This window comes from Chiloscyllium punctatum, chromosome 33 (genome assembly GCF_047496795.1).
Source record: "Chiloscyllium punctatum isolate Juve2018m chromosome 33, sChiPun1.3, whole genome shotgun sequence".
Lineage (NCBI taxonomy): Eukaryota > Metazoa > Chordata > Chondrichthyes > Orectolobiformes > Hemiscylliidae > Chiloscyllium > Chiloscyllium punctatum.
This window is the reverse complement of record NC_092771.1, coordinates 4,214,337-4,237,725: the sequence shown is the minus strand read 5'-3', so window position 1 is coordinate 4,237,725 and position 23,389 is coordinate 4,214,337. Positions and strand designations below refer to the sequence as shown.

The window sequence follows — 23,389 nt, the reverse complement described above, 5'->3', positions numbered from 1 at the left end:
AAGTCTGTAAAATTATATGATGTATAGATAGGGTTGACAATCAGGATCTTTTTCCCAGCATTGAAATGGCTAATACTAGAGGCATGCATTTAAAGTGAGAGGGCAAAAGTTCAAAGGAGAAGTGAGGGGCAAATGTTTTACACAGAGAGTGTGAGGAGTCTGGAACAGGGATGGTGCCAGGGCTGGTGAAGGCAGATACAATAGAGGTGTTTAAGAGAGTTTTAGGTAAGTATATGAATATGCAAATGGAGGCATATGGACCATGGGGAGGCAGAAAGGATTAGTTTAATTAGTTTCATATTCGGCAGAACATCATGGGCCGAAGGGCCTGTTCCTGTGTTGTATGTTCTATGTTCTAAATTCATTCCACATACAAACCACTCTCTAGGTAAAAAAAAAATGCTCATGTCTTTTTAAAATTCCTCTCCCCTTAAGAATATGCCCTCTCGTTTTGAAATTACCCACCTAGGGAAAAGACACATGCCATTCACCTTACCTGTACCCCTCATGATTTTAAAAGCCTCTATAAGATCAGCTCTCAACCTCCCATGCACCAGTGAAAAATGTCCTAGCCTACCCAGCCTCTCCTTATAACTTAACTCTCCGTTTCCCCTCTTCAGCTTAATAATAATACCCCTCCTATTATTAAGACCCTAAGAGGACATAATACTGCAGAAGAGACCACATCAATGTCCTGTACAACCTCAATATAACATCCTTACCCCTGTACTCAAAGGTCTGAGCAACCATTCTTAGCCACCCTATCTATATGTGATGCAAACTTCAAAGAATTATGTACCTGAACCCCTTGGTCTCTCTGTTTTACAACACTACCCAAGGCCCTACTTTTAATTGTATAAGACTTACTTTTGTTTTACCAAAATGCAATACCTCACTTTTAATTGTATAATTCTTACTCTTGTTTTACCAAAATGCAATACCTCACATTTATCCAAATTAAAATCCATCTGCTACAATACAACCCATTGAGCCAATTGATGAAGATCTGTTTGTCACCTTAGATAATCTGAGATAACTTTCTTCATTGTCCACTATACCACCAATCTTGGTGTCATCTGCATACTCATCCACTCCCCTCAGCACTGACCCTGTAACGGTGCAGTACTCCCTCATATCAACTGGTGAATGTTAATCCGACTGCAGATTTTATACTCCTTTGATATGTACTCATTTCTCATTTATCCACATGTTCTGCTGTGAAGGAATTGAAGCATGGGCTTTCATCAAGATCTACCTCTTTGGATCCACCTAGCTCAGGAGCTTGAAGATAGTGAGGACTGCTGATGCTGGGAAGTCAGAGTTGATAAAGTATAGAAGTGGAAAAAAGCACAGCAGGTGAAGCAGCATCAGAGGAGCAGGAGAATTGATGTTTTCATCGGGACTGGGGAAGGGGAAGGAGGCTGAGAAATAAATGGGGGTTGTGGGGCTGGGGAAAGGTAGATGGTTGGTGATAGGTGGATGCAGGCAGGAGGTGATTGAGATTGGTTAGTCACACGTTACCGTGTGATTGGTAAAGATTTACAACCCTTCAAGATTGTTGAATGCCCACCAACTTTTCCATATTAAAAGGTGACACATACTAGGAATAAGCAAAACCCTAGAAGCAACAGATGATTGTGTCATGGATGGGCTCTGACCCAGTAGTTCTCTCATCACAATGCTGAGCCTAATCAGTAGATGTCTGATGCTTGTTGAGAGTATTTCCCTGACAGTAACATTCACCATGGAGCCATCCTTTTCAGGCTCCCCTTGAGAAAAGGTGCCACAAACAAAAACTATTCCCTATTCTGTTGGCATTCTTACGTTTAAAGTATGCATGACCCAAATAAAAACTTGAATTTCTCCACTTTGAGCACCTGCAGCCTTGTGGACAATCAAAACAATGGAAGCTTGGAAAGTAGGACTGCCATAGTTTCTCAAGAGCTTGCAGAATATTGATGCTGCTCTCAGTGAACACTGACTTCCTGCTCAAAGTCAGCTTAGAGAGAATGGAGAATACACTTTATTCTGGGAATAGAAAACCAGAAGAGGATTGTAACATGCTTTGAATTGGCTTCGGCATCAGATGTACTTCCGATTGTCATTAATGAATTTTTAAAAATATTCATTTTGTGTGATGTGGGTGTTGTTACTGGCTAGCATTTATTGTCCATCCCTAGTTGCCTTGTTGAACCACTACAGTCCACCTGCTGTGGGTTGACTCACAATGCCACTAGGGAGGGAATTTCAGGACTTTGGCCCAGTGACAGTGAAGTCAGAATGGTGAGTGGCTTGAAGGGGAACTTGAAGGTAGTGGTGTTCCCATATATCTGCTGCCCTTGTCCTTCTAGATGGAAGTGCTCATGGATTTGGAAGGTGCTATCTGAGGATTTTTGGTGAATTTTTGTAGCGCATCTTGTAGATAGTACACATACTGCTGCTACTGAGTGTCGTTAGTGCAGGGACTGGATGCATGTGAATGCAGTGTCAGTCAAGTGGGCTGCTTTATCCTGGATGGTGTCAAGCTTCTTGAGTGTTGTTAGAAGTGCAATCATCCAGGCAAGTGGGGACTATTCCATCACACTCCTGATTTGTGCCTTGTAGATGGTAGACAAGTTTTGGGAAGTCAGGAGGTGAGTTACTTGCTTCAGTGTTCCTGGCCTCTGACTTGCTCTTGTACCACTGCATTTATGTGGTTAGTCCAGTTGAGTTTCTGATCAATGATAACTCCCAGGATGTTGATAGTGTAAGATTCAGTGATGCTAACACTATTGAATATCAAAGGGTGGTGGTTAGATTGCCTCGTGTTGGTGATAGTCATAGCCTGACATTTGTGTGGCGTGAATGTTATTTGCCATTTGTCAGCCCAAGCTTGGATATTGACCAGATCTTGTTGCATTTGGACACTGACTGCTTCATTGTCTGAGGAGTTGTGAATGGTGCTTAACATTGTGCAATCATTGGCGAACATCTCCTTATGACCTTATGATGGAGGAAGGATCATTGATGAAACAGTTGAAGATGATTGGGCCTAGGACACTACCCTGATGAACTCCTGCAGTCCTGGAGCTGAGATGAGTGACCTTCAGCAACCACAACCATCTTTTTATGACTCCAACCACTGGAAACATTTCCCTTTGATACCCATTGATTCCAGTTTTGAGAAGGCTCTGTGGTGCCACATTTGGTTGAATGCTGCCTTGATGTAAAGGGCTGTCACTCTCACCTCATCTCTGGAATAGAATCCCTACAGTGTTGAAACTCCACACTGACCCTCCGAAGAGTAACTCACCCAGACCATTCTTCTACATTACCCCTGACTAATGCACCTAACCTAACCTATGCATCCCTGAACGCTTTGGGAAATTTAGAATGGCCAATTCACCTAACATGCAGATCTTTCGACTCTGGGAGGAAAACCGGAGCACCCAGAGGAAACCCACATAGACTCGGGTAGAATGTGCAAACTCTACACAGACAGTTGCCTGAGGCTGGAATTGAACCCGGGACCCTAGCGCTGTGAGGCAGCAGTTCTAACCATTGAGCCACCATGCCACCCCAGAATAGCACATGACCACTGACTTTCTCCTCAGTGGCAATGACTGGGTTACAATCAGTTTTTATGTTCTCTCACAACTCCTACAGACTAAACTAACAAGCTCTTCTTTCATTTAGTGTTATGGTCCCAAACTAGCCCACTAAATAGTTGCGATCCCATTTTTGGAAATACTGACAAACCAAATCTTTGTTATAATCTCATGTTAGAGCATAATCGTTTAAGTAGATTGTATAGAAGAATCAAGGGAAAGAAAATAAATGGCAAGATTCTGGGTTGAACTGAAATGTCAAAACAAAAATCTTTACTGCTTATTTTTGCTTTGTTCAAGTATAATGACTGATCAGTGTATTGAACAAATAAGATAATGATTCTAAATCAGAGAATCATAAAGTCCCTACAGTGTAGAAGAGACCACATCGACCCTCAGAAGAGCATCCCACCCAGACCCACCCCCTGATGTTATTCCCCTTAACATTGCATTTCCCATGGCTAATCAACCTAGACTATACATCCCTGGACACTATTGGCAATTTAGCATGGCCAATCTACTTAATATGCACATGTTTGGACAGAATATATATAACTCAATCGTATTATTCATGAATAACATGTGATTAATATTCTGTTAACAGGCAAGTTGTGGCTGAACATCCAAAGATGTTACAATTCCCCTCAGACCGCACTTTAAATAGGTGTTACAGCCAAGACCAATCCCACCCAGACTTCAGTGGCATTGTGGGTCTCTAAATCTCACTAAAGCTGTCTCCTTTTCAAGAGATTCTGATTTTTAATTTTGAAGATTAAGCCATGGAACTCCCTCAGAACCTCTCTGACTAAGACTGCCTTAACCACTGCTCAAGTCTTGATAGTTCAATCTCTTCTAATGCAGAGCTTGCCAGAATTCCTGCACCTGTGCTCAAGTGTGTAATTATGGGTGCAATTTCAGCATTTAATCCAACAGTTAGCTTCAGTGAGATACCATTGAATTACTCTAAACTCCAATTTTTCTCAAGCTGCATGAAGCCAATACTGCTTGAAGGCCTTCTTCATCCCTCCCTTGGTTCATTGAACTGTCACTGGCTTCTAGAGATGTACGTCGTAACTGCTCGAAGTCTGCATCAGACTTCTGCCAGCAAACACAAAACTGAATAAGTTGAAACTAGTGAGCATTCGGAGTCTCTAACCACCTGCATCATAATGTAGAACATAGAGCATAGAACAATACAGCGCAGAACAGGCCCTTTGGCCCTTGATGTTGCGCCGACCTGTGAACTATTCTCAGTTCATCCCCCTACACTATCCCAAAATCATCCATGTGAAGCACTAGCTTTTGGAGCGCTGTTCCTTCATCAAGTGGTTGTGGAGTATAAGATCGTAGGATACAGAATTTATAGCAGAAGTTTACAGTGTGATGTAACTGAAATTATAAATTGAAAAAGACCTGGATTGTTTGTTAAGTCTCATCTTTTAGAATGGGCATGTTGGTTTCAGTTCTTTCATATGTAAATCCCAGAACTTTCTTAAAGTTAGATTCTCAAGTCAACTTTAACAATAGGTGCCATGTTGGCCTAGATAGTGTATTGAAGATGTGAGGTGCCCTGTGTGAGACTGTCTGTGCCCCAATGTTCAGACTGATTCTAATCTAAAAAAGGGATTTACAGAATCTTGCATGGATTCATGTAGTTTTTGAGCAAAATAAACTGTAATTCTGCAAGTACAAATAACCTGGTGTTGTGTGATTTTTAACTTTGTACATCCCAGTCCAACACCGGCATCTCCAAATCATGTAAAAAAGGGTTGACATCCCTCTCAACATCAGCTCCAATGGATTGTTATTGGTGGAGAAACTAAACCCTGGCTCAAGAGCTTCTCCCACTTAGGACAACTTTGTCCTCTCTGCTCAAAGACCATAATTGATATCTGTGTCAACCAAGGGGAAACGCACAGCATGTAGCCTGCGCAAATCTCTTCATTGTTTTGAGGGACTAACAGTCACTATAACTGTTTGGAATGACCAGCAGATGGCAGTGAAAGGCTGCATGGACAGACAAATAACTGACAACCATACCCCATCCAGTGGTCCTGGCACTGGGTATTTATTCTTCAGGTCCCTAGTTACTTAACTTTGACCTGTTCGGTTAACCTTGCAGCTCTGTTCCTTAAAGTTTAAGCTTAGACTTGCCAGTATGGAGTGAATGTATCCATTAGCGGCTCCAGCAAGTGAGATCCCACTGGAAACAGATAACTGTTTTGTTTCTTTGTCTGATATAACTTACAGAATTACTGAACAATCTGTAAAAGATATTGCAGGAAGCATGGTACTCTAAACAGTGCCAGCTGATACCACATTTCATTTTATCAATGCACAGTAACAACCTGAATGTGTCCCCATCACAGCACCCTGCTGTTCCCTAATGTTCTAGTGTTTTGACCTCTGTTGAATCTCTGCGTCCCCTCTCTCTCTTTTTGCTGCCGACAGGCCATTGTAACAAGTATACTTATTCCTAAGAGATGCATTTTAAAAGTGCAAAGATATTGGTGCAACAGTCCATCAAAAGCAGAACACTATCCAATATTTGCAGCATAGCGTGTAATGTGCAGCTACTGAGCTTAATTCTGTTTCTAAATGCAATACTTACTTTAGGAATGTTTGATGGGGACAGTGTAGATACTGGTTTACTTTCTATGTAACCCCATTCAGTACCAATCCTGCAAGTGTTTAATGGGGACAGTGTGAGGAAAGCTTTACTTTCAGTTTAAAAGAATAGAGCTTTACTCTGTAAATGAGGCCCTGCCATCTCTGTCATGGGACTGTTTGATGGGGAGAGTGTCGAGGCAGCTTTACTTTCCATTGACTTACACTTTAAAAAGAGTAGAGAGAGGTTTACTTGCATTTCAAAGAAGTAGAGGCAGCTTTTCTCTCTATCCAATTCCACGTTGTCCTATCCTGTCCAGTGTTTTTTTGATTGGCAGTGTTGAGAGAGTTTAACGTTCTGTTTTAAAAGAGTAGAGGAAGTTTTCCTTCAGCTGTAACCCCATGCTGTATCTACCTGGGATTGTTCAATGGGGACAGTGTCAAGTCAGCTGTACTTTCAGTTTTAAAAGAGTCGAGACAGATTTACTTTCAGTTCAAAAGAATAATGGGGTACTGAACATTGTATCTAACTTATATGATACTTTGCTCTGTAGACTCCCATTTTCAATTCCATTAAAGATACCAAACATTTCATCATATTGGATCTGACATGAAAGAACACCAGCTGAGATTTGTGAGAATTGTTCTGCACTATTCTGCAAATATTATTCCTATTATTCAAGTATAATTAAGTATGATCTAATGCTGTGAGAGTATCCACATTGGGTTGCTCAGTCACTCTCCACTCAAAACATTATCCTACCTCTGCACTGTAATGTTTGAGAGAGCAAGGTGTGAGACAGGATTTGGCAATGATGGTTGTTTGCTCTTACAGATTTGCAGCCTGATGAGAGGTGGGATTGCAGAGCGTGGTGGAGTTAGAGTGGGTCACCGTATCATTGAAATCAATGGGCAAAGTGTCGTGGCTACTGCTCATGAAAAGATTGTTCAAGCTCTGTCTAACTCAGTGGGCGAGGTAAGGTCCTTGATGCAAACAGCTCCTCTCTTTATTAACATTTTACAGACAGATAACAGAAAATAGTGTAAACAACTAATGGCCTTTGAGTTTAAAGGACTAGAATATAGAACATAGAATATATAGAACATAGAACAATACAACACAGTACAGGCCCTTCGGCCCTTGATTTTGTGCCGACCTGTGGAACCAATCTGAAGCCTATCTATCCGACATTATTCCATTTTCATCCATATGTTTATCCAATTACCATTTAAATGCCTTTAAAGTTGGCGAGTCTACTACTGTTGCAGGCAGTGCATTCCACAGCCCCACTAATTATAGTAAAGAAACCATCTCTGACATCTGACCTACATCTATCACCCCTCAATTTAAAATTATGTCCCCTCATGCTAGCCATCACCATCCGAGGAAAAGGCTCTCACTGTCCATCTTATCTAACCATATGATTATCTTATATGTCTGAATAAAGTCACCTCTCAACCTTCTTCTCTCTAATGAAAACAGCCTCAAGCCCCTCAACCTTTCCTCATAAGACCTTCCCTCCATACCAGGCAACATCCCAGTAAATCTCTTTTGCACCCTTTCAAAAGCTTCCACATCCTTCCTCTAATGCAGTGTCCAGAACTATACAGAATATGTGGGATAAAAATCATGTATATTAATACACAGCCCTGAAGTTACCATGAGCAGTTTTGGGAACCACCCCTTTGGAAAGATGCTGAATAAAAACTGAAAGAACTGCAATGCTATAAGTCAGAAACACAAACAGAAGTTGCTGGAAAAGCTCAGCAGATCTAGCAGCATCTATGGAGAGACATGAGAGTTAACATTTCATATCCGGTAACACTTTCTCAGCATCACCTCTGATTTCTCTCCACAGATACTGCCAGATCTGTTGAGTTTTTCCATCAGTTTCTATTTGAGTGCCTTTAGAAAGATATATTGGCCTTGTTGGGAGTGTAACCTGAATTTACCAGAAAAAGAATTGCATTTCCTGGAATTTAGAAGTTCATGTGTGTTTTGATCAAAGTTGTCAAGATATTAAGGACAGCAGAGCCTGTGGAAAGAGGAACAATTTCTGCTGATTAGAGAACATAGTACAAGCATAAGAGCCAAACCTTTTAGTAGTGAAAACAGGAAACTCTGACGTCTGAAAGGGTGGAAGGAATTTCAAACTCTCTTCCGTAAATAATATTTGTTGGCAGATCAATTGTAAATTTTAAGTTTGTTTGTTAGTAAAAGAAATCTTAAAGGTATAAATTGAAATAGGGTGAGTGAGAGTGTGTGTGGTTCTATTGCAACTCCAAAATGATCTTATTGAATGGTCAAAGAGATTAAACAGAATAAGTGTCCTACTTCTGGTTCTCTTGTACTCTCTTAGAAAGTGCAATTTTGTGAAATCAGTAGGGCTGAGCTTTGACATTATTTCAGGTTACAATGTAAATGCTTCTTATCCTCTTTATCTTGTTTGAATGATCAGCTATTAGACTTTGTTTTACATTTAAAACAATCTTAAAATACTGAGTTCTGCTCAGCCTGAAGCCAGAAGATCCTTACAGTTTTTTTGACAGCACTCACTTTCTGAATGATCAAAAGCATTGTTTACTTACTTGACATGTTTTCAAGAATATTGATGGATAAAGAACTACATGACAATATTTCTGTCACTAATGAATCAACAAATCACAATGGCATGAGGGATCCATTCACGTTTAAACTGCACATCAAGCTTCAGCTGTCACTGCCTCTAGCTGCTGCACTCAATAAGTGTATATGCTTTTGAGAAAGTTGGAATTTTTAATTACTAAATTTTTAATAATTTTAGATTCACATGAAGACAATGCCAGCTGCCATGTTTAGACTCCTAACTGGACAAGAAACACCATTGTACATCTAACTTTGTGAAGAAATGGGTTCATCTGCTCAATGGACTTCCAGCAGATCAGCTGAACATTTTATGCTGGGAAGAGGTGATCAGTGGAATGAAGACAGTGTCAGTGCCTCCCATATTGCATGGGTGTGTGCATGTCTGTTTTCTTTCTTGTGATTATGTGTGAGTGTGAGTGTGTGTGTAAGAGAGAGAGTTTATGTCTGTGTGTGTGCGTATCTGTGTCTCTGGGAATGCGTGTATTTCTGCTCTGTCACTCCACACTAGACTCCGCACCATTTCCATTGAGAGAAGAAACAGGCTCTTTCTCTTCTCTAAAAACAAATATTTTGCATTTTATATAAGTTGAACCAAGTTCTTTCACAAGTTGGTGACAGTGTCACTTTAACATGATGTTGGTGTGCAATAAATAATTGAATGTCCAGTGCTGAATGTCAGATAAAGACAGCCATTGTTGCTATTAGTAACGAGTTTACAGAGAAATCTCTGACAGTGCAGTTCGCAGTGACACCCACTACTTTGAACTTTCTTACCAGTGTTATCTTTGTGCATTTAGCCCAGTTGGAATGTAACAGATAGTTCTGTTATCATTGATGAACAACAGTTACTGGCATAGCCCGTATTTGTGCAGCGCGTGTTGTGTTGCTGGTGAGTGAGTTGATAATATTAGAGTCTTTGTATTTGTATCTTGAAATGCTGTACCTAGCACTAGAGGCTAAATGTTAGTTTGTCTTTTTCCCATCATGTTACTCCACTTGGAGATGAGTTGGTGAAGCTGCAGATCCTGCAATGTCTTCTTGGCTGGTGCATGAGATTGCATCAAGAATACAGAATATGAAATAAACAATGTGAACAGCTGTGGATCACTTGAGAAGACAATAGGAAAATCCAGACTCATTCTTTTTCATAAAAGTAGGTAATACTTGAACTGGGCTGGTTATATCTGTTTTATCTGCGCCTTTCCCAAATACTGAAATAAAAACCAAAGGTGCTGGAAAAATTCAAGAGGTCTAGCAGTATCTTTAGAGAGAGAAACAGAGTTAAAGTTTTGACTCCAATAACAATTCTTTGGAACTGCACAGAGATACAGGAACAGTAACAGGGGCAGTAACAGTACCATTTATTTTCTGGACTATACACAAAGTTTGTCTTTAATCCATACGATTCAACTCAGTTTACAAAGAAATACAGAAAAATGAATGTGGCAATTTAATATTTTAGTCAAACTCTGATACAACAGATGCTTAGTTCAGCCCTCCTCAGATTCTGTTATTGATTAATGAGTCAAATATTAAAAACCTAAACATGGCCAGGGCTCCTCACATGAGATATTTTGTTTTCATTCACTATTTGGTGGCTATCTCAAGGACAGTTTATATTTTATATTTCTTTTCCATATAATGTTAAAATATATTAATATTGAATACATCTTAGAACAGAAATATTGCAGTTGTTCAATGATTGATGAATGAGTCACAATCATGAGGCTGGTATTTTGTTCTTTCGTGATTTTGAACACAAGTAGAAGTCATTGGGCTATGCCTGGTTCTGGCCTTCTCACCCACAAGTCTGGATTTGCAAATGAAAGGAGGCAACACCAGGGAACTGATATATTAGGATGTGTCAGCGATCACCTCCCTGGATCCTTTGAACCATTGGTTTATTCAACTCTTCATGAGCTCTTTGTGAGCTTTGGCACACAAACAAGATGACAGGCACAAACGTTTAAACTTTATCATGCATTTTAAGTCCAGTCGTGTGCTAACTGAGGGTAACTGGTCTCAGTTTAAGAATAACTCCACTTCAGCATTTTCATTGTCTCAAATGGTTCTCAAACAGCTGAAGGACTAACTCAGGACATCCTGGAAAGTGTTACCAGTTCTGTCATGTCCTTACAATCAACAAAATAACTTGAGTTGCTGCAAGTTGGAGCAGGTGCAGTTCTGGAAGAATGGCAAGTTACTGGGGTTATTCAGTAACAGGTCCAGATAGTATAATCATCTTAACCTCATCATCAGATAGCAGCAATTCATTATAAATACTTTTATCAAAACACTGCAAATGGTCAGGCATACATCCCATGTAGACAAGTGTCAGGGCAACAATTTATCCAATGTTTTCAAACTTCTTCCAGTTTTCACAGTCATAGGGAATATTTGAAAAATCTATCTATCTTCTTCCAAGAGGAATTCTATATCTTTATATGAATCCCTACAGTGTGGAAGCAGGCTCTTCCACCCATCAGGGCCACACCGACCCTCCGAAGAACATCCCACTCAGACCCACCCCCCTACCCTATCCCTACATTTCCCATGGCCAGTCCATCTAACTTGCACACCTTTGGACTTTGGGAGGAAACTGGAGCATCTGGAGGAAACCCACATAGACAGGGGGAGAGTGTGCAAACTCCAAACAGGTAGTTGCCCAAGATTGGAATCAAATCCAGGTCCCTGGCATTGTGTAGCAGCATTGAGCCACTGTGCTGACCTTAGGAAAGTTGATATTTAGCTCCAAGTTTGAATGTAGACCAAACTGTCCCTTGCCTGTCCACATTCTTTTAATCTGAGATGGCACAATCCACACGGCAGGTCTCAAGAATTGTCTCTTTGCACACATCTATCAAACTAAACTGTGGCTGCTCATGTTCAAATCTGTGGTCTACTTGGACAGTCTGTACTAAAGCTGTTGGTGAGCTGACATCACCACAGCTAAGAAGGTGAAGATTCTCCTGTAATCGCAAACTTATCACATTCATTGGTTGTTGAGAACTTGTCATCACCTGCCAGGGATAAGAAAACAGAGTAATTTGAATGTTGTCAGTAGGGTGAGGGGCCCACAGTTCCACCTTGTCCCATTTAACATGGGCATAGCCATTCAGCTATTTATGGGAGAGGGCCATCGCCACATGAGGGAGCAGCAGCAGACAGACATCTACATTAAGCCAACTCCACTATAAGCTGCAGGTTCCTAACCATTACTGAGAAGTTCATAACGTTATCATAATAAAGGCTGAGCAAGGTCATATGAACACAGTCAGGCCTGGAACTAGATGCAGTAGCATCACCTACCTGGTCAATGATGTTGGCACTATAAATAGGTTCCTCCATGTGTTGCTCATCTAACTTGATGACAGATCGGATGCTGTTGATTACATGTTGTATCTCAGGAGCAAGGTTGCAGTTTGAATGCTGCAAGAATTTAGCCACCAATATTTTTGTGTCCTTGTAGGCTTTCAGGTCAACAAGAGAGTGGGTTCGCCCCCTAGAGACTTCCTGCAGTGCTTGCTGCTCTCGATGCCCATCCATCTTCACCATGTAACTCTGCTGTTTTATCGACTGGAAACGTTTGGCAAGATGGCTCAAAGTGACAAAATGAAGTTCATGATAATGAGCTGAGGGACAAGGGCAAACAGTTAATAAAGCAGCTTTGAAGACCAGATGCAAAAGCAATTCATCTGCAAATATTATCCCTGGATTATAGGCTGGACAGAATCTAGAAAAGTAAGGTCACTGCTCAAGACAGAATCATCCTCTAGAGAGCAGAAGCCATGGTGAAAGGATTTATGCTCATTGTGACCATTGTTACCTGTTTGTTCTGTGTGACAAGACCTTAACTACCATGTATGGAACTTGATGTGGGAGGTCATGCTGGACTGCCTCAAAGTGGCTAGGCTTGTCTATGCAGCCCCCTTGAAGGACAGAGCTGAAAACCATTGCACTATATTGGTACCCTATATAGTGTCTGCTCTCCCCACTTCAAACAGTGCAACCCTCCAGTCCCACCTTCCAAAGTGGTAGCAGATCTCCTGGCATTTGGGGTTTAGTTTGGAATTTGATATGCACTACAGACAATCATAAGTTTCTCCCACACAGCAATACATCAGTAACACCCTATTCCCAAACACCTGCTCAATTTCTCAAAGTTACTCAATTAAAACTATGCAGAACTTTGAATAGTTCTGTTAAGTTTCCCCTTAACTTTCTCGATTCTAAGGGGAACTTGCACTGAGCTTGTACTCACTGGAATTTAGAAGCATGTGGGGGGGATCTCATAGAAACATAAAGTCCTGATGGGACTGGACAGGCTAGGTGCGGGAATCAAGTTCTCGATGTTGGGGAAGTCCAAAACTAGGGGTCACATTTTAAGAATAAGGGGTAAGCCATTCAGGCCTGAGATAAGGAAAGTTTCTTCACTCGGAGAATTGCAAACCTGTGGAAGTCTGTACCACAGAAAGCTGCTGGGGTCAGTTGATTAGATATATTCAAGAGGGAGCTGGATACGGCCCTTGTGTCTAAAGGGATCACGGGGAATGGAGAGAAAGTGAGAGTGGATACTGAAATTGCATGATCAGCCATGATAACATTGAATGGTGGTGCAGGCTCAAAGGGTTGAATGGCCTGCTCCTGCACCTATTTTCTATGTAACTTAATGAGCTCGTTCAAAGAACCATCACTGCCAGATCAGAACAGCAATGTTGACTGCTTTTTTATTCTATAATATAGGTGCCTCTCTCTGGTTGCTTTAGAAAGCATAGAGGAGATTGTGTTCAGGCTAGGAATCTGAATGCTTATCTGTGTTGTATGAAGCATGTGAATTAGGCAAAGCTCACTTAGAACATAAAAGTACATGTACATAATCCAACACATTCCACTGGCCGTAGGAATGTTTGACAGTGTAGAGGGTCCTTTTTGCTGTATCTAACCTTCTGTTCTGGGTCTGTGTAGATGGTGCTTTACTGTGTAACTGACTATGTGCTCTAACTGTCTTGGGAGTTTTTAATAGGATAGTATACAGAAAGCTTTATTTTCAGTTAAAAGAGTAGAGATTGCATTACTTTCAGTTTTACAAAGTAGAGGGTTTCTATTCTCTGTATCCACCCCTGCTGACCCTATCATGGGAGTGTTTGATGGGGACAGTGTAGAAAGAGCTTTGCGATCAGTTTAAAAGAGCAGTGGAAACTTTACTCTATATTTAACCCAGTGCAGTACCTATCTTGAGAGTTGATGCAAACAGTGCAGAGAGAGCTTTACTTTCAGTTTAAATGGTCATTACTCAATATCTAATCTCATTAATCTCATGACGTACCTGTCCTGGGAGTGGGTGACAGTGTATTTAACCATACTGTACTTACCCTGGAAGTGCAAAAGATACAAATATATATTTGTCAGAGGGATATAATCAAGTGTCTGACATTCTAACTTCTAACATTCTTATTGGTCAGCAAATTCAACTCTTACTGACTTTCACCAGCAACAACCACCTCAACTCAGTTACTTCTTCAATAAAGTTCAGTCAATTGAACACAATGTTCTCTTCAGAAATCCATGTTGACTATTTCAGATAAGCCCATATTTTTCCATGTGATTATTAATCCAGCCCTGAACAATTCTTGCTAGTAATTTCTCCACACTGAAGTTAAACTGACTAGTCTGTGATTGTTGGGTGTCATAGGTAACAACATATTCAAAGTATTAAAATAACACTCAGTCATGACTCTTGCCTCCGTGTGCAAATCTCCTTCTTGATCTGTAATCTGCCCTACCACCCCCTCCCCTTATGATTGCTTATGAAAGACTTTAGGATTTGCTTGTATTTTAACTGTCAGTCTTTTCTCAAAATCCCTCTTCTTTGTGTTTCCTTTTTTACTCCTTTCTGAACCTTCTGTGTTCAGTTTGGTTCTCAATTGTATTTACAGTAAATTTTTAAAAAATTGGCACCTTATGAACCGGCACTCTCAATTAAACTGGCAAAAATTGTATCCCTCAAATACCGAAAACTTACTATTTTATTGCGATCTCACAATGTCCAAGTAGTCAGTTGAGGGTGTAAGTGAAAAGGCTCTCTGCTGCTAAGTTTTATTTAAGGCAAGGTTGATTATGTAGGTAATTTATGCTGTGAATAAAGTATAACAGTGGTGTGTATGTCCCCTGCATTTCTATTACATAGTGTGTTTGTACATTAATTATGCAGACTTCTTGCTCAACTGGAATAATTGATCAACCAGTACATTTCTGATCCCGTAGGTGTTGGATAATAAAAGGTTTGCTGTACGACCTAACAGCTGTTGTAAGTATACTTTTTTCTTTATTTCTATCTTCATTATCATCCAGGGAGCTCTGGATTTGTTTGTCCCTTTGAAGGGAATATACTTTAGTAGTCCCCAAATAATCTTTTCTTTGAAGGTAGCCCATTGTTCAGTTACAGTTTTTCCTCATCCTTTGATTCCATTCTGGCCAATCCAGTTCTATTCTTGGTGATTGTATAAAATAGCCTGTAGTACCAGCAACAATATTTATATCTCTCCCTCAATTTATATTCTCAGCTAATTGAAACGTTTAAGGAAAACAGGAAGAAGTGAAATCAGAAAGCACACCTTCACACAAAGGGTTGTGGAAATCTCAAATTGTCTCGTCCAAAAAAACACTGGGACTGGGCATCGATTGGAATTTTCAAAACTGACATTTGGTTGAATAAGGGTCTCCAGGAAAATGGAGCAATAATCACAGTCATTATTGATTGATGAAACAGGCTTGAGACACTGAAATGATCTCCTCCTACTCCTATGCTGCAAATGGCACACATTAATGGGAGGAATAAAGGGGAAATTTTCAATATTTGGAAAGACACTCCATGTAGTTTCGATTTCATCTCATCACCACAAAAATCATATGAAGATTACATAGTTTGGTAATTCTATGAAACAATAGCTTTCTGGGCACAATGGGAAATGGGATTACAATTAGTGTGAATCACTGAAGTCTCTCCTTTCTAAAAGCCAGATGTTTACCTTTTGTAGACGTGCAGGTGGCAGGATCACTACTAGATCGGATTATTCTGTTCCCACCAGTCTTCTGTTGAGCGGGTAGCCTGACTCTGTCAGGCACAGTGGCAGATGGGGACTGCCTGAAGGCTCCACAGCACATTTTAATTTGTTTGAGTGATAAAGTGCAGGCCTGGGCTGGTGTTTGGGGGATTTTCTCCACTGTATTGGAACTCACTGCAGAACATTCTGACAATCTGTGCTCTTGCCAGCTTACAGAGCCCAGTGACAGATCTGGTGAATTGTTTCCCTCCTCACAGAAACTTTCTGAATAAGTCCTGCATTGCCACCCAATATCAGCCTCCAAACTGGTGCAACCATGGTCTGTAGTTGTGGCAGGTATCACATTGGCTGCAGAGTGTACACATTCCTGAATTTCAACTGAACAGCAATCCATGGACATGCCATTTTGTTCTAGGATTTCAGCAGATTCACACAATGTCAGCAAGACATTGTCCACAGGCACTAAAAAGGGAAGAGGAATATTTAAACATTTATACATCTATAACCCTGTTGAGATACATCAAGAAAGAATCATCCACTTTTCCTGATCTTTGCATCAGCACTCTGACAACCTCGGGAACCTGTACATGTTACCATTCATGTGGTAAAAGTGCAGGCTGCCAGGATGAGAACTGTTCAACCACATAGGGGTTACTGCCACACCTGATCCTCTACACAAGCAGAATCTCCAGGGGCAGGAACCCTGGCTGATAGTGCCCGTGACTAGTGAAAAGACCAAAGTTAACAGTGGACCAAAAACAGAAATTAAGCAAGAAACTCATCAAGTCTGGCAGTATCTGTAGAGCAAAAGCAGAGTTAATGTTTTGAGTCAATAGACCCTTCTTCAGAAGGGTTTGGGTCTGGAGAAGGTTCACTGGACTTGAAACATTAATTCTGCTTCTCCAGCAACTTCTTGTTCAGCATCTGTAATTCTTTATTTTATTCTAACATTAGACCAGGCTGAGATCAACTAACAGGATACTCCAGGCTTGTAAGCTGGTAATGGTAATACAAATCTTAAAATCAGTCCAATGAATGCTATTATCTCCAATACATAAGGCAAAGACCAGACACACTATAGTTCTCAAATATCACAATATAAATTGATTGCTTGAAAAATTCTACTGACATCATATCTATTAATCTTAGGTGTAAACATAATGTTAATGGCAGGTGTTACATTTGTCCAGTCTTTCTCCAAGTTTTTGTTGTGCTCAATTTCTCCCAACTCCTCACAAATTCTCCATCAGCTGAGTTTTCCATATAACGTTCTGGATAATCTCCATACTTTGGAGCAGCTTTCTAATCAAACAGCAACTTGGAAACAAAAATCCCACTTCCAACAAAGAATCAGACAGTCCTCAGCTTACATGCCTTGTGTACTGAAGGCTGTGAAGATATTCCTCTCAGACAGACTGGAACTGGAATTCTGCGAAGACTCTGAGCTGTGGTGATCCACTGTGCTGCCCTGAATGATGAAACATAAGTGTTGAATCCCTGAGCAATGTGCTTTTCATGACTGATCAGCTAGTACTGCTTGATACATTCAGTGCTGCCTGGATGAAGTTCAGTCATAGTCATAGAGGCATGATTTAGGATGCATAGGATAAAAGAATGGTTGTAATCTTACTCTAGCCAATCAAAGATAGCGGTGGAAATGGATGTAGGGTTGCTTGCTGGGCTGAAAGGTTCATTTTCAGATGTTTTGTCACCATACTAGGTAACATCTTCAGTGAGCTTCCAGATGAAGTGCTGCTGGTGTTTCCTGCTTTCTATTTATATGTTTGGGTTTCCTTGTGTCCGGAGGCTACTGAAGATGTTACCTAGTATGGTGACAAAACGTCTGGAAATGAACCTTCCACCTCAGCGAGCAAACCTACATCTAGAACCTCAACGTGAACTACAAATCTTCTCAAAACTTGCTAATAGTGGTGGAAAGTTGTGTGTAGAATCTGAGGACATAGGGGAAGCACTTAATGAATATTTTTCATCAGTATTCGCGTTGGAAAAGGGCAATGTTAGTGAGAATACGGAAATACAGGCTACTAGATTAGATGGGATTGCAGTTGACAATGAGGAGATTTTAGCACTTTTGGAAGATCTGAAAATAGTTAAGATCCCTGGGCTGGATTAGATTTATCCTCGGATTCTCTGGGAAGCCAGGGAGGAGATTGCAGAGCCTTTGGCTTCGATCTTTATGTCATCATTGTTGACAGGAGTAGTGCCAGACTGGAGGATAGCAAATGATCCCTTGTTTAAGAAGGAGAGTCGAGATAACCCTGGTAATTACAGGCCAGTGAGACTTACTTCAGTTGTGGGTAAGGTGTTGGAAAGGGTTATAAGAGATAGGATTTATAATCATCTGGAACGGGATAATTTGATTAGGGATAGTCAACGCGGTTTTGTGAAGGGTAGGTTCCGAAGTGAACTACCTTATTCAGTTTTTTGAGAAGGTGACAAAACAGCTAGATGAAGGTAAAGCAGTTGATGTGGTGTACATGGACTTCAGTAAGGCATTTGATAAGGTTCCACATGATAGCCTATTGCTCAGAATACAGAGATTTGGGATTGAAGGCGATTTAGCAAATTGGATCAGAAATTAGCTAGCTGAAAGAAGCTGGTGGTTGATGGGAAATGTTCATCCTGGAGCTCACTTACAAGTGGTGTGCCACAAGGATCTGTTTTGGGGCCACTGCTGTTTGTCATTTTTAGAAATTATATAGATGTGGGCATAGAAGGATGGGTTAATAAGTTTGCAGATGGCATTAAGGTAGGCAGAGTTGTGGATAGTGCCAAAGGATGTTGTGGGTTACAGAGTGACTAGATAAGGTGCAGAGCTGGGCAGAGAAATGGCAAATGGAATTTAATGAGGAAAAGCGTGAAGTAGTTCACTTCGGAAGAAATAACAGGAATGCAGAGTACTGGGCTAACGGTAAAATTCTTGGCAGTGTAGATGAACAGAGCGATCTCTGTGTCCAGGTGCATAGATTCCTTGCCACCCAGGTTGATAGGGTTGTTAAGAGGGCATATGGTGTGTTGGTGTTTGTTGGTAAGGGGCTGGACTTTCAGAGCCATGAGATCATGCTTCAGCTGTACAAGACACTGGTAAGGCCACACCTGGAGTATTGTACACAGTTCTGGTCACCGCGTTATAGGAAGGATGCGGGAGTTTAGGAAATGATTCAGATGAGATTTACTAGGATGTTGCCTGGTATGGAACGAAGGTCTTACGAAGAAAGGCTGAGGGAACTGAGGCTGTTTTTGTTGGAGAGAACAAGATTGAGAGGTTCAAAGTTTGTGAGACGATTTGTAGCTTGGGTGCTCGTTGTTGTGGTTCTGTTCACCGAGCTGGGAATTTGTGTTGCAGACGTTTCGTCCCCTGTTTAGGAGACATCCTCAGTGCTTGGGAGCCTCCTGTGAAGCGCTTCTGTGATCTTTCCTCCGGCATTTATAGTGGTTTGAATCTGCCGCTTCCGGTTGACAGTTCCAGCTGTCCGCTGCAGTGGTCGGTATATTGGGTCCAGATCGATGTGCTTATTGATTGAATCTGTGGATGAGTGCCATGCCTCTAGGAATTCCCTGGCTGTTCTCTGTTTGGCTTGTCTTATAATAGTAGTGTTGTCCCTGTCGAACTCATGTTGCTTGTCAACTGCGTGTGTGGCTACTAAGGATAGCTGGTCATGTTGTTTCGTGGCTAGTTGGTGTTCATGGATGCGGATCATTAGCTGTTTTCCTGTTTGTACTATATAGTGTTTTGTGTAGTCCTTGCATGGGATTTTGTACACTACATTGGTTTTGCTCATGCTGGGTATCGGGTCCTTCGTTTTGGTGAGTTGTTGTCTGAGAGTGGCTATTGGTTTGTGTGCTGTTATGAGTCCTAGTGGACGCAGTAGTCTGGCTGTCAGTTCGGAAATGCTCTTAATGTATGGTGGTGTGGCTAGTCCTTTGGGTTGTGGCATGTCCTCGTTCCATTGTCTTTCCCTTAGGCATCTGTTGATGAAACCTGGTAGATAACCAGGTTTGACCTACAAAGAATAAAACCTGAAAGCAACAACATCCCCAGATTCTATGGACTACCTAAAGTGCACAAACCAGACATCCCACTCAGACCCATAGTATCACTACCAGGGACACCATCACACAAACTGGCTAAAGAACCAAAGCAGAAACACCTGATCAGCAGATCCAGACACTCTATACAATCAACACAGGAATTCTTGGACATCATCAGAAATATACACATAGACAAGGAAGAAACCATGGTCTCATTCAATGTAACGGCACTGTTCACCTCTATCGACAAAACCCTAGCCAGAGAAACAATAGCCAACCTGCTGGACATACAGAACAGACAACAGGACGTTGAACCTATCAACAAAGACAGCATAGTCAAACTACTGGACCTGTGCCTCACAACACACTTCACATTCAACAACCAAATATATGAACAAATCAACGGAACACCCATGGGTTCACCCAACTCTGGACTCATAGCAGAAGTGGTAATGCAAAGGTTAGAACAAACAGTCTTACTGCAAATTCAACCCAAACTCTGGGTCAGATACGTGGATGACACCTTTGTAATCATTAAAAACACAGAAATAGAGAACACAAACCGGATCATCAACGCAGCACTCACAGGAATCCGATTCACTAGAGAGGAAGAAAAGGACGACCAACTCCCATTCCTAGATGTGATGGTACAGAGAACACCGAACGGAGAATTCACCACAAAGGTTTACAGGAAAGCCACACACACAGACCAAGTCCTAAACTATGAAAGCAACCACCCCAACACACACAAAAGAAGTTGCATCAAGACACTATTCAAAAGGGCCACAACACACTATAGCACACCAGAACTGCAAAAAGAGGAAGAACACCTATACAATGTATTCGCCAAAAACGGATACCCCTGCAATTTCATCAACAGATGCCTAAGGGAAAGACAACTGAACGAGGACATGTCACAACCCAAAGGACTAGCCACACCACCATACATCAAGAGCATTTCCGAACTGACAGCCAGACTACTGCGACCACTAGGACTCATAACAGCACACAAACCAATAGCCACTCTCAGACAACAACTCACCAGAACGAAGGACCTGATACCCAGAATGAGCAAAACCAATGTAGTGTACAAAATCCCATGCAAGGACTGCACAAAACACTACATAGGACAAACAGGAAGACAGTTAATGATCCGCATCCATGAACACCAACTAGCCACGAAACGACACGTCCAACTATCCTTAGTAGCCACACACGCAGATGACAAGCAACATGAATTCGACTGGGACAATACTACTATTATAGGACAAGCCAAACAGAGAACAGCCAGGGAATTCCTAGAGGCATGGCACTCATCCACAGATTCAATCAATAAGCACATCGATCTGGACCCAATATACCAGCCACTGCAACGGACAGCTGGAACTGACAACCGGAAGCGGCAGATTCAAACCACTATAAATGCCTGAGGAAAGATCACAGAAGCGCTTCACAGGAGGCTCCCAAGCACTGAGGATGTCACCTAGACAGGGGACGAAACGTCTGCAACACAAATTCCCAGCTCGGCGAACAGAACCACAACAAGGTTGAGAGGTGACTTAGTCAAGACATATAAGGTAACCGGACGGTTAGATAGGGTGGACAATTAGAGCTTTTTTCCTCAGATGGTGAAGGCTAACATGAGGGAACATAGCTTTAAATTGAGGGGTGATAGATTTAGGACAGATATCGGGGTAGTTTTTTTACTCAGAGAGTAGGAGGGGCAAGGAACGGCCTGCCTGCAACAGTAGCAGGTTTGCCGACGTTAAGAGCATTTAAGTGGACATTGGACATACATATGGATAATAATGAAATGGTGTAGGATAGACAGGCATCAAATTAATTTCACAGGTCAGTGCAACATCGAGGCCTGAAGGGCCTGTACTGCGCTGTAATGTTTATGTTCTATGTATAGCACAGAAACAGACCCTTCGGTCCAACTCGTCCATGCTGACCAGATATCCGAAATTAATCTTGTCCCATTTGCTAGCACTTGGCCTATATCCCTCTAAACCTTCCTATTCAGATGACTTTAAATGTTGTAAATGTACCAGCCTCCACCACTTCCTCCAGCAGTGCATTCCATACATGCACCACCCTCTGCATGAAAAAGTTGCTCCTTAGGTCTCTTTTAAATATTTCTCCTCTCGCCATAAATCTATGGCGTCTAGTTCTGGACTCCCACACCCCAGGAAAAATACTTGACTATTTATCCTATCCATGCCCCTCTTGATTTTTAAAACCTCTCTAAGGTCACCCCTCAGCCTTCAACGGTCTAGGGATAACATCTTCAGCCTATTCAGCCTCTTCCTATATATAGCTCAAACTCTCCAACCCTGGCAACATCCTTGTAAATCTTTTCTGAACCCTTTCCAAGTTTCAGCCTATTTAAAAGAGAGTCAGCTTATATATGACAGGGATTGCCACATGAGGGAAGAGGATTTATAAATGTAAAGTGCAGAGGGACTACAGGAAATGGGCCTGAATGATATTTCTGTATTGCCTCCGGCTGAATTCTTCCCTTAAATATTACTGATCAGCACAACCCAGGTGGCAGCTTTGGACCAAAGGGCATCAGAATCACAAAGACTTCAGCTACAGAGTCAGGGTTGGTGTACTTTGCTCAAAAAACATTTTCTAATCAACTTGTTCAGAGATGTTATTATACATCTCTGAAACAGGTGGGACATGAAGCCAAACCTCTTCGTTCAAAGGAATACTACCACTGCATCACAAGAGTCCCAAACAGTCAAGCATCTGGATCTTCACACAAAAGGGATCAGAAAACAGTTCATATTCTTGCTTTCCCTGAGTGAGAGGTCAGTTGGTGAAGTAAGGGGCAGGATATAGGATGACGAGAAGCTGGTAAAAAGAAGTTGTCAGCAGTTATGCCTCCATGAAGGATTTCAGCATTCAGCAGGAGTCCTGCTACATCTGCCTGGAGATGGAGGGTGCAGATATTCAGCAAGTTCTGTGAGTTTAGTTCCATAACATTACCCCTGTTGAACTGTATCAAGAGCAATTTGTCTGGGAACATTCGATTAAATGTGTTTTTTGGGTATTGTGGTCCTAATCTTTGTCTAATGCAGAAACATGAAAAAAAGAGCAAGAGTGGACCATTCGGCCCATCAAGCCTGCACTGCCATTAAGTATGATCATGACTGATCCTCTATCTCATAGCATACTTCAGCTCTCCCTCAAACCTCTTGACATCTTTAGTCTCAAAAAATCTATGTGTCTTAAGTATTTTCAATAACTTCATGTCCACAGCTTTCTGTTGTAGAGACTCCCGCAGCTTCACTGCACCCAAGCAAAGAAATTTCACGTCATCTCAGTTCAAAATGGCCTACTGTTGTTTTGGTTCTGTTCGCCGAGCTGGGAATTTGATATGGCACTCATCCACAGACTCTATCAACAAACACATTGACCTGGACCCAATATACCGGCCACTA

At 41.4% G+C, this 23,389-nt stretch overlaps 2 protein-coding genes across 11 annotated transcripts in view; one reads left to right on the top strand and one right to left on the bottom strand.

The window, feature by feature from the left end:
- The window catches only part of apba2b (amyloid beta (A4) precursor protein-binding, family A, member 2b), a 119,709-nt gene extending 109,761 nt beyond the window's left edge, over nucleotides 1–9,948 (top strand). For all 7 annotated transcript variants that reach the window (XM_072552741.1, XM_072552746.1, XM_072552747.1 and 4 more), the window contains 2 exons: nucleotides 7,030–7,170; nucleotides 8,999–9,948. In XM_072552741.1, coding sequence (XP_072408842.1) covers nucleotides 7,030–7,170; nucleotides 8,999–9,070 — 213 coding nt within the window. In that variant the 3' untranslated portion in view covers nucleotides 9,071–9,948. The remainder of the gene's footprint in view (nucleotides 1–7,029; nucleotides 7,171–8,998) is intronic.
- Nucleotides 9,949–10,146: 198 nt separating this feature from the next.
- The window catches only part of fam189a1 (family with sequence similarity 189 member A1), a 99,927-nt gene continuing 86,684 nt past the window's right edge, over nucleotides 10,147–23,389 (bottom strand). For all 4 annotated transcript variants that reach the window (XM_072552748.1, XM_072552751.1, XM_072552750.1 and 1 more), the window contains 4 exons: nucleotides 17,259–17,352; nucleotides 15,849–16,346; nucleotides 12,130–12,452; nucleotides 10,147–11,840 (listed from right to left, as the gene is read on the bottom strand). In XM_072552748.1, the coding sequence (XP_072408849.1) occupies nucleotides 11,619–11,840; nucleotides 12,130–12,452; nucleotides 15,849–16,346; nucleotides 17,259–17,352 (1,137 nt within the window). In that variant the 3' untranslated portion in view covers nucleotides 10,147–11,618. The remainder of the gene's footprint in view (nucleotides 11,841–12,129; nucleotides 12,453–15,848; nucleotides 16,347–17,258; nucleotides 17,353–23,389) is intronic.